The 12,324-nt window shown below is 41.9% G+C and overlaps 1 protein-coding gene across 1 annotated transcript in view; it reads right to left on the bottom strand.

Moving 5' to 3' along the window:
* LOC133623024 (AP-3 complex subunit mu-2) overlaps positions 1–12,324 on the bottom strand; it is a 37,437-nt gene that overhangs the window by 10,905 nt on the left and 14,208 nt on the right. The window contains exons 4-8 of the mRNA XM_061985934.2: positions 10,715–10,852; positions 10,547–10,632; positions 5,406–5,539; positions 3,125–3,332; positions 2,895–3,039 (exon numbers count right to left, since the gene is read on the bottom strand). Of these exons, the coding sequence (XP_061841918.1) occupies positions 2,895–3,039; positions 3,125–3,332; positions 5,406–5,539; positions 10,547–10,632; positions 10,715–10,852 (711 nt within the window). The remainder of the gene's footprint in view (positions 1–2,894; positions 3,040–3,124; positions 3,333–5,405; positions 5,540–10,546; positions 10,633–10,714; positions 10,853–12,324) is intronic.

Here is a 12,324-nt window from a genome sequence, read left to right as displayed (position 1 = left end):
CTTTTTTCTGCAACATCAAGGTATATATTGACGCTTACATAGGTCTGGTGATAATGTTCCCCTTTAACTAAAAGCTTTACTAAAAAGAGAAGTTTTCAAATGTTTCTGAAGAGTTTCAACACCGTCAAGATCACGGAGGGACCGGTGCAAATTGTTCCAGAGTCTGGGCGCTATAGCCTGGAATGCCAGGTCTCCACGGGTTTTAAAATGAGTTTTCGGGATCTTTAGAAGACCCTGGCCTGAAGAGTCTTGAAGAGTAGTGGCATAGCAAGTCATGACGTTAAAGTTAAAGTTAAAGTACCCAATGATTGTCACACACACACACACTAGGTGCGGCGAAATTATTCTCTGCATTTGACCCATCACCCTTGATCACCCCCTGGGAGGTGAGGGGAGCAGTGAGCAGCAGTGGTGGCCGCGCCCGGGAATAATTTTTGGTGATTCAACCCCCAATTCCAACCCTTGATGCTGAGTGCCAAGCAGGGAGGTAATGGCTCCCATTTTTATAGTCTTTGGTATGACTCGGCCCGGGGTTAGAACTCACAACCTACCGATCTCAAGTTACCTTCCAGCTGTTGGCCTAGCCACCAACTAGCTGACTTGCGAACTTTGCAACTGGCCTTGCGCTTCAGTCAGTCCGTGCTCCAAAGTAAGCGTCGTCAAATTCGCTGAAATTGTGCAAAAAATGCTGCTGTACGTGAAGATTTGGTGTTTTTGCTCTGTGTCGTCCCGCATCAAACAAGCATTCCCAGATTGCAAATGAAACCAAGTCCCACCCTCTCCAAAAGTATCATCATTTATCTTTCCAAAATGTGCACTGTTTGAAAATATACCTTAAAAGTTGTCAGCGCATATTTTTGGTCAAAAAATAAACATTAGGGAAACCTGCACACTGTCGATTAATTCAAACCAAACATAAAAAAGCAGCATTTACGTATATACTTACAGTATGTATATAAAACCCTAATGGAGGTGTTTGGTGTATGGTGAGGATGGTGTTCTGCTGACCTCGACTGCGGATGTTGTGGATCGGTGGAGAGAATACTTCGAAGACCTCCTCAATCCCACCAACACGTCTTCCTATGAGGAAGCAGTGCCTGGGGAATCTGTGGTGGGCTCTCCTATTTCTGGGGCTGAGGTTGCTGAGGTAGTTAAAAAGCTCCTCGGTGGCAAGGCCCCGGGGGTGGATGAGATCCGCCCGGAGTTCCTTAAGGCTCTGGATGCTTTGGGGCTGTCTTGGTTGACAAGACTCTGCAGCATCGCGTGGACATCGGGGGCAGTACCTTTGGATTGGCAGACCGGGGTGGTGGTTCCTCTCTTTAAGAAGGGGAACCGGAGGGTGTGTTCTAACTATCGTGGCATCACACTCCTCAGCCTTCCCGGTAAGGTCTATTCAGGTGTACTGGAGAGGAGGCTACGCCGGATAGTCGAACCTCGGATTCAGGAGGAACAGTGTGGTTTTCGTCCTGGTCGTGGAACTGTGGACCAGCTCTATACTCTCGGCAGGGTCCTTGAGGGTGCATGGGAGTTTGCCCAACCAGTGTACATGTTCTTTGTGGACTTGGAGAAGGCATTCGACCGTGTCCCTTGGGAAGTCCTGTGGGGAGTGCTCAGAGAGTATGGGGTATCGGACTGTCTGATTTTGGCGATCCGCTCCCTGTATGATCAGTGTCAGAGCTTGGTCCGCATTGCCGGCAGTAAGTCGGACACGTTTCCAGTGAGGGTTGGACTCCGCCAAGACTGCCCTTTGTCACCGATTCTGTTCATAACTTTTATGGACAGAATTTCTAGGCGCAGTCAAGGCGTTGAGGGGATCCGGTTTGGTGGCTGCAGGATTAGGTCTCTGCTTTTTGCAGATGATGTGGTCCTGATGGCTTCATCTGGCCAGGATCTTCAGCTCTCGCTGGATCGGTTCGCAGCCGAGTGTGAAGCGACTGGGATGAGAATCAGCACCTCCAAGTCCGAGTCCATGGTTCTCGCCCGGAAAAGGGTGGAATGCCATCTCCGGGTTGGGGAGGAGACCCTGCCCGAAGTGGAGGAGTTCAAGTACCTCGGAGTCTTGTTCACGAGTGAGGGAAGAGTGGATCGTGAGATCGACAGGCGGATCTTGCGGTATCTTCAGTAATGCGGACGCTGTATCGATCCGTTGTGGTGAGGAAGGAGCTGAGCCGTAAGGCAAAGCTCTCAATTTACCGGTCGATCTACGTTCCTCACCTATGGTCATGAGCTTTGGGTTATGACTGAAAGGATAAGATCACGGGTACAAGTGGCCGAAATGAGTTTCCTCCGCCGGGTGGCAGGGCTCTCCCTTAGAGATAGGGTGAGAAGCTCTGTCATCCGGGGGGAGCTCAAAGTAAAGCCGCTGCTCCTCCACATCGAGAGGAGCCAGATGAGGTGGTTCGGGCATCTGGTCAGGATGCCACCCGATCGCCTCCCTCGGGAGGTGTTTAGGGCACGTCCGACCGGTAGGAGGCCACGGGGAAGACCCAGGACACGTTGGGAAGACTGTGTCTCCCGGCTGGCCTGGGAACGCCTCGGGATCCCCCGGGAGGAGCTGGACGAAGTGGCTGGGGAGAGGGAAGTCTGGTCTTCCCTGCTTAGGCTGCTGCCCCCGCGACCCGACCTCGGATAAGCGGAAGAAGATGGATGGATGGATGGAGGTGTTTGGATGTCTTTTTAGGGGCTCTATACCCAGAATTGAACAGCTTCCATAGGGTCCATTGTAAGTAGACTTTTGAAATAATTTATTTAATATTTAGAATGCATTAAAAAAAATCCATTCGTCGTCATGTCTTTCATAATGATTGTGAACAATATGCAAAATCAAAATAAAACGTGCAGTTCCCTTTTAAAGAAAGTAACCAAAGGAGGACAAAAGTGCAACAAGTGTGTACCTGAGATGGCCATTTGCTGGATCTTTAATTGGATGTTAATGGTGGGGTTCTCGTCAGGTTTGGAGGCGCCTGCCTGCAGACTCATGGTGCCTTTGAGACTGGGAAGCTTCTGGGGGTTGATCTTCCCTACATCCCAAGTCAATAACTAACCAAAACAACAAACATGTGAGTGTGTGACAACTTGAACAGCAGACAATCCATCCCATCTACTCTATATTCCAGTGTTTTACCTTCGTGACCGGGTCAAAGGTGTATGTTCCTTGGGAGGCGTTAAGACTGGCATTTAGGACACCGCGAGGGAGTTGACTGCTGACGAGCACAGACTCCACAGACTTGCCCATGGTCTGCTTTGGGCCCAGGGTCAAGTCAAATCGGCCCTGGGAACTGCCTTCTCGGAATGTAATGTTGTGCTTGACGTACACTGGAATGGCCACCAGGCTGAAGAGGGAAGACATGTGGATGAGTTATGCAACTGGGGATGATGTTGGATAAGAAATGATCGAGTTCGAGCCCATTATCGAATCCTCTTATCGAACCGATTCCTTATCGATTCCAGATAGGTTGTTGTATATGGAAAAAAACACAATATTTGGTTTAACAAAAGCTCACTTTTATTTTATAGGAACAAAATAAAATAAAATAAATATTGACTGTTAACCCCCTAAAAAAAAAAATAATAATAAAAAAAAAAAAAATATTGACTGTTGTTACCCAAAGTATATTAAGTGGGATTTTTCAGAAAAACAAATATATACAGTAACACAAAAACAACCTGTCTCTGTGATCACTATAGGTGTATAAATAATAATATAGTGTTAAATAAAATCAGTCCCTTGGGCACAAAACTGAAAATAATACAGCCCTCCAAAAAGTGCACTTCTGCTGCTATTGGAACATACTAACTACACACACTATGACACTAAGAACACCACAGTAATCAATCAACAATTATTCCCGCCTTACATGAGAGCGAAGCCTGGCAATAATTGCATATTGCCTGTTCTGCCCTCACTATACGTGTTGAGGTTATACAGCTTGGCAGACAGCTAACAAACAATCCAAAGCTGATTAATCCATTTAGGCTCTTTATTGTTGTTGATCTTGCTTTGTCTTTTCCTATCTTTACTTTTGTCTTGCACTGGACTGTTATTTTTTTTTTTAAACTGAAATACACACAATGACAAATGTATAAGCTATGTGATTCAATTAACATACTGAAATGTAACACACAATATGTAAATATTAGCTTCACACAAATATACAGTACTATCATCAAACAAATACTTCTGAGTGTTGAAACTATTTCGAAGGTGGAAATATACGACTGGCAGCCATTTTAATTCCTCAAAACATCCATTGAAACAGTGCACAAAAATCGTTTTTTAATAAACACCTTAGTCTCAAACTTAACCACTTTCCACCTTAATATTGAGTTACATAAACAAGTTAAACAGTTTACTTACAGACTTATCTTTTCCAAGGCTTGTAAGAGCTAACACAACTTGTCTACTTCTCAATTGACTCAACCCGGAAGTGCCCAAACTAATGACGCGTAGTATTTTCATATCGCCACAAGGTGTCAGTAAGTCTACAATCAAATGGGCATAACATTGCAGTCCTACAGGGCATTTCCTGTACGTGGGAAGGAATTCGTTCCCAGGGATTCGAATAAAGAACCAACTCTTTTTCTTTACTATAGTGGCCTCGATAACGGGAACCGGTTCTCAAAAAGGGATTCGAGTCCATGGAATCGGTTCTTTTCTTATCGAACAACCGGGAGAACCGATTTCGAACATCATCCCTATATGCAACTGTATCGTACTGACGCCTTATAGATATCCCTCGAATGGCCTTGACGCTGTGCACAACAGGAACAGGCTGTTCTGAAAACACCCCCGAGGACACCTCAATGACGGACGCTTTTGACCTTCCTCCCTCCTCAACGACATCTGGAGTCAAACTTTTGCTTGCATGCAGAACGGCCCCAGCCTATGAACATTTACATCACCACACCCAAGACAATGGGCATATACACACACACACACACACACACACACACACACACACACCCCTCCCCCACCTCACACCTTCTCCACCGCTTCATTCCCCTTGGGGTGATGGACGGCTGGCAGCGCTTCATAGCAGCAGTCGACCTCCAGGGTTCCCAACGCCCCGCCCCTCTGTTGGGAGTTGTCGTGATTAAATGTAACGTGTTTACGTGTGCATGGCATGGAGGTTTTTTCCCACTCCAGACTAAGCCCCCTTAGGAGACCAGTCCAGATTGTATTTTTTTACTCATCTTCTTCCCCAGCGTTTGACCTTTTTCTTATCTTTTACGGGGCGCCTCGTGGCGACCCATCAGCATTCCTGTTCTGTAACCCTGTACACTGTTTGTTTGTCTAATCTTGAACGGGTTTGTGCTGAAAACATAGTTTCGTTGTACTTGTGCTATGACAATAAAGTCCTATCCTATGGTTATGAAGGGCACAAAGGCTGTAGCATAACACCCACTTCTGAGAGCTGACGTGATAGGAGAGTAGCCGGAAGTTTCCATCGGGAGGGATGAAGGAGAGGATCCGCTCAGCCTCCCAGCGCTTGAATCGGACACACGGGTGGAAGCTGACATCATCCAGCAGCCGAGGATTCTGACATGGAAGAAATATGCTTTTCAGTTTGATTAGTCCCAAAAGTGCTGCTATTTACAGTTTTCTGCCGGACACGACAACTATGTTCTCATGTAAAATGATTTATAGTTTCTCTCTCCCCTACAGCAAAACATTTTGTTGGATACAGTATTTCATAAATGCGAGTACAGCCCTCACATTTCAGCAACCATTTTTCAGCACAGTACAGTACAGTATTTCCTAAAGCATTGGTCTCCAGAGCATACTTGCCAACCTTGAGACCTCCGATTTCGGGAGGTGGGGGCGTGGTTAATATATATATATATATATATATATATATATATATATATATATATATAAGAAATACTTGACTTTCAGTGAATTCTAGCTATATATATATATATATATATATATATATATATATATATATATATATATAAATAAAATAAATACTTGAATTTCAGTGTTCATTTATTTACACATATACACACACATAACACTCATCTACTCATTGTTGAGTTAAGGGTTGAATTGTCCATCCTTGTTCTATTTTCGGTCACTATTTCAGAACACACACATTATACAAATATATATTATAAAATCAATAAGAAAACGGGAGCTCTAATTTGGGAGTCTGAATTAGGATCAGAAGTTCCTATATAAACATTGCGTACTCACGTCGCCTTTTTCAGAATCAGAATCAGAATCAGAATCAGCTTTATTGTCATTACGCAAGGTAACGAGATTGAGGCCATTCCATACAGTGCGATGTGTGCATGCTAGAAAAACAATGTGCAAATATATAAAAATATAAAGAATGTAGAAGTGCAATGAATATGGTGTGAAATGAATATATACATGAAAAAATTTTTGTATTGATTACTGCAGCTGTGCACTGGATTCATTCACAAATACAAACTACAACTCACAAACACTTTAGAGTTAGGCTCCACCATCAGAATGTGTACTTAAACTTATAAAGATCACATGGATATTATTCAGTGAGTTGATTCACCAAAACTAACCTGTTATACAGGAGGAAAAAGCACACAGGACGTTTCAATTGTTCACAGACTGGTCGCGCTCATCAGAATGATAAGACACTTCCGGTCTGCAGGTGATAGCATTCAATTGGGAAGAAACGCCCTACTGCCCCCTACTGACCAATGTGAATACTGATAAATGTGTAATGACAGCTCCAAAAACGAATTCAAACCACAAAATAAAATAAATAAATCAACACAAAAATGTGACACATTATGGGTGGGTCACATATGCATGTACAGTAGATGGCAGTATTGTCCCGTTTAAAAGTGTCACAACATTGCTGTTTACGGCAGACGAACTGCTTTACGGTAGACGCTGTTTTTGTGTGTTGTCACCACGTCACTCAGGTCCGCATGGAGCTGGAGGGGGCGTGGCCTCCAGCTCCGCCTGAATTTCGGGAGTTTTTCGGGAGAAAATTTGTCCCGGGAGGTTTTCGGGAGAGGCGCTGAATTTCGGGAGTCTCCCGGAAAATCCGGGAGGGTTGGCAAGTATGCTCCAGAGTCCGACCCAAGGTGACCCTCAGCTCATTTTTTATTGGTCAATCTAAAATATATAGATAGATATGCGTTTTGCATCTGAACTTTGTAAAAAGATTTTGGGATTAAGATCACACAAACAAATACAAATATTCAAGACATTATTTTTTTTGTATACTAATACAAACAATGCAAGGCTTTTTTTGTATGTAGTTTTTAACGATTTAGCATGTCGACCTACAGAACTACCTCAATTTACCATCCAATTGGCTTGAGACTCAAAACATCTCAAATAATCCCCACCCAAATTAATTTAATCTGTGCTTAGACCCCCTAAAACAACACATAACATCCATCCATTTTCTACCGCTTGTCCCCCAACATGGACAGACTGCCTTTTAAAAAGAAAAACAAACTTTAAGACAATACAATACAATAGTAGTACAAATAATTACAGTAATTTTATGAAGTAACATAACACAGTAATAATGCATCCCTATATGTAATTAATTGTGGCGTGCCGCCACACCTTAAAAATTATTGTGAAAACAAATGTAATATATTGTATGAATAGATATACAGTATATAGCCTATTATTTATGCACTATTGACTGGTGACGGACCAAAGATTTGGCCATCAAAAAAGTTTGGCTCATATAGACCCAAAATAGCCCTTTTGACTGAAAAAATTTGATCACCGAAACAGCACTGCCGAAACAGGATGTTGTGATTAGAGATGTCCGATAGTGGCTATTTTGCCGATATCCGATATTCCGATATTGTCCAACTCTTAATTACCGATTCCGATATGAGCCGATACCAATATATACAGTCGTGGAATTAACACATTATTATGCCTAATTTTGTTGTGATGCCCCGCTGGATGCATTAAACAATGTAACAAGGTTTTCCAAAATAAATCAACTCAAGTTATGGAAAAAAAATACCAACATGGCACTGCCATATTTATTATTGAAGTCACAAAGTGCATTTTTTTTTTTTAACATGCCTCAAAACAGCAGCTTGGAATTTGGGACATGCTCTCCCTGAGAGAGCATGAGGAGGTTGAGGTGGGCGGGGTTGGGGTTGAGGTGGGGGGCGAGGGGTATATTGTAGCGTCCCGGAAGAGTTAGTGCTGCAAGGGGTTCTGGGTATTTGTTCTGTTGTGTTTATGTTGTGTTACGGTGGGGATGTTCTCCCGAAATGTGTTTGTCATTCTTGTTTGGTGTGGGTTCACAGTGTGGCGCATATTTGTAACAGTGTTAAAGTTGTTTATACGGCCACCCTCAGTGTGACCTGTATGGCTATTGACCAAGTATGCGTTGCATTCACTTGCGTGTGTGAAAAGCCGTAGATATTATGTGACTGGGCCGGCACGCAAAGGCAGTGCCTTTAAGGTTTATTGGCGTTCTGTACTTCTCCCTATGTCCGTGTACCACTCCGTACAGCGGCGTTTTAAAAAGTCATAAATTTTACTTTTTGAAACCGATACCGATCATTTCCGATATTACATTTTAAAGCATTTATCGGCAGTTTGATATTATCGGACATCTCTAGTTGTGATGATGTAAACAAGACGCACACTGTCTGATTGTCTGGAGCGGAGTCAGCATGTATGTGATGTGGATGTACTTTAATATACCCGAGATATACCTGAGAACAGCAATCTACAAAATGTGCAATGTGCTAATCTAAAAAAAGACATCGGCGCTCTTTTACTGTTCCTTATAGACATCGAGCGACAGAAGCAAAGAATCTCCTAACACCAGTACAGTCTCTAGGCTTAGTGGCCACATGCGTGGACAGCACCTTTTAGCTCTTTATTTCCAAAATTGTGTACGGTACACTACTGAATTGGGGTCTTATGGCCACTTATGTGGACACTTATACTGCCATCTGGTGGTGTCAGAAAAGTATGACATACAATGGAATTTTGAAAAAAAAAAGGGTAAAAATAAGAATTAGCATGTCACTAAACATGAAGTACACGTTTGTGTACTTATGGACTAAGTACATCATATTAAAAGATGATTTTTAGTTTTTATTCTAATTAGGGTCCAATAAGCCCAAATAGCAAAGAATTTTTTTTTTAAAAAGCATGTAAACAAACAGCTTGGGCCTTAAGAGGTTAACACCAGAAAAAGTTGCTTGATTTGTTGCTCGTTGTTTTTATTAAAGAAAAAGTCAATAAAAAGGATTGGAGAAGTCTCTAGAAAAATTCTCAACATACAGCAACCTTTGTTACATTGTAGCAAAGGCAGCAACAATTGATAGAGCAAAGCAATATAATATTTAAAAAAAATCAACGTTAATATTGATTACGCATAACATAGACTTGATTTTAAATGTATCTATAAACTTTTTTTTTGCCTTTTTAACCCTTGTGTGGCGTTCGGGTCTGTGGGACCCGTTTTAGTTTTTTATTAAAAGAAAAATGATACAATTAATTAATTTTTTCAAACTGAGACTTACTGACTTTGGCTCATTTTCTGTGAAGAACATATATCAGAATACATATTCAATGACCACACACCATACACCCCCTCTACACATTTCTATTGCATATAAGATGTCCCGGGTCCACTGGACCCAGGGCTAATAGAAGTGTGGAAATTGATGTTCTGTGTACCACACACACACACACACGCACACACACACACACAGCAGGCCTAGACAGGAGGAGGACAGAGTGTAGGTACACAGAACATCAGAGGGTCAAATGTGCGAGAAAATGAGAGCAGACAGTGTTGACAAACAATGTTGCAACCTTGTGTGGGAACCGCAGGTGCAGAAACACAAAAGAAGAATCCCTGTGGGATGCAGAAACTGGCAGATAAATTTTCCGTGCAACGTTCATATTGTTGTTACTCAGCCAGCGTTTGTGGGTCTGATAGACCCGTTGCATTTTGTGGCTTTTAATGCCTCACAATCAAACACTTTTATGTTAAAATACTGAACAGATGTTTACCTTATACTAATAAACATCTGTTCAGTATTTTAACATAAAAGTGTTTGATTGTGAGGCATTAAAAGCCACAAAATGCAACGGGTCCATCAGACCCACAAACGCTGGCTGAGTAACAACAGTATGGACATTACACAAGGTAAAAGAAAATATATGCATCATCGCCGACTATGTAAAATATACGATGATGTCATATTGGCCCTGCACCAGCCAGTATATTAGCAATCAGTGAGAAACACTGTAATGTAAGGCATTTTTTCCGGCAGACTGAAAGGGACTTTGAAATCCTTTTTAGTAGGGAAGGTTGAAAGGTATGATTCACGCCTACCTACTGCAAGGAAGTCAGCCACCAGCTTCTATTTTTTTTTTTTTTTCGTTAATAGGCTTGGAGACGTCACGTGGTTCTACTACCTCATTGTGTTTTAAATACTCACTAAATTAATTCCTTGTTTGATGAAAAGCTAACAATCATGTGATCTGTGCATGAATGACATATCTCACTTTCTCAAAAGCATGTCACTAATTAATGTACACACTTACCATAAATGACAGTGTGAGGTCCGGCATGCCAGTCAGTTTGACACAGGCATCGATTACTCCCTGGATTTCTGCGGTTATGGTAGAACCTGAGGAAAAAGTTGGATCACATTTAATAACGCACACATTGGGCCGTCTACTAAATACCCTTTGAGCGGCCTCCCAGCGTACCAGATTTATCAATAATGGCATCGATCTCCTCCACCACGTCAAAGTAGGCTTCATTGTTGGTGTACTTGACTCCTGTGCGTCTCCATGGTACCACTGACAGCTGACCGGTCGGGAGCTGTTCACCCACGTTGGTGCTGCCTGGGTGTTGATTAAATGGCAAACAAAGTTTTTGTTGCAACCTAGACAAGCATTATTTTCTGACGTTGTGATAATAATAATAATAAATTATGAATGCTGATGAATATATGCTTAATAGGGGTGTAACGGAACACAAAAATTTCGGTTCGGTACGTACCTCGGTTTAGAGATCACGGTTCGGTTCATTTTTGGTACAGTAAGAAAATAACAAAATATAAATTTTTGGGTTATTTATTTACCAAATTTGCAAAATCTTCCACCAAAAATATTTTTCTTAGTGGAATATTTGATGTGAATTAATGGGAACCTTGGATAGGTCAATAATTCATAATAACATTGATTTTGATTCAATATTATGTTTTGAGCAATGACAGTTTGAAAGAAAAAAAAACAGCTTTGTTTTATTAGTCAACATTGCAACTTTTTCTAAATTACATTTAACCTTTAAGCTTTTTTGTTTCACTTTTGTTATGTTTTTGTTTATTTTAATAGTATTTTTAGAATGTGCCGTGTGCCTTTAAAACATTAGCTGTGGGCCGCAAATAGCCTCCGGGGCACACTTTTGACACCCCTGCTATAGATAATAAAAAATTAAATGTGATAAATCTATGGATAAAAAGCAGAGCCTGGGGACGCATGCGCGTTTATCATAACTCTCTCTCTCTCTCTGTCTCTGCCCCTCCCTCACCAATGCTGCTGTTTGTTTTGTTTTCAACCCCTTCTTAACCCTGAACGTACATTTAAAATACACGCAACCCTAACTCAAAATTTGAGGCATTTAAGAAACTCCGCACTGACAGCTCCGCAAAAGAGGACATGTCCGGGGAAAAGCGGACGTATGGTCAGTCTATCCTAGCCTGTTAGCTGCTAACATGCCGTGTGTTGTGCCTCGGTGTGTATTGTTTAAACAACGTGCGTTACGCTACTTAATATGTCCGTGTGAAAACTCGTTCGGTACACCTCCGAACCGAACCGGAACCCCCGTACCGAAACGGTTCAATACAAATACATGTACCGTTACACCCGTAATGCTTAATATAACAAGGTGGAGACCAGGTGACAGTATAGACAGCTGGGATATTCATTGTAGAACAAACGCCATAAAAATGAACAAGCGTCTTTGTTTTAGGCAAGCCAAAGTACGATTGTAAAATCAATAGCGAAAAGTTAAAGACCAAGCAACGAACAGCAATCGTGTTTCTCACAGATTTTCAATCATTTGTGGCTGTAGGAGCCATTAAATAACTTTCATATTTTTTTAAAAAGCTAAAAAAATGCTTACATATACTGTATTTTCCAGACCATAGGGCGCACCGGATTATAAGGTGCACTGCCGATGAATGGTCTATTATGGATCATTTTTCATATATAGGGCGTATTATACCTCTAAAGGCCTTTGTGGCCACATGCGTGGACAGCACCTTTTACCGTGTTTTTCGGACTATAAGTCGCAGTCTTTTTCATAGTTTGGC

Source organism: Nerophis lumbriciformis, linkage group LG12 (genome assembly GCF_033978685.3).
Source record: "Nerophis lumbriciformis linkage group LG12, RoL_Nlum_v2.1, whole genome shotgun sequence".
In the NCBI taxonomy this organism is placed as follows: Eukaryota; Metazoa; Chordata; class Actinopteri; order Syngnathiformes; family Syngnathidae; genus Nerophis; species Nerophis lumbriciformis.
The sequence above is the reverse complement of the archived record's forward strand: the minus strand, read 5'-3'. Positions and strand labels throughout refer to the sequence as shown.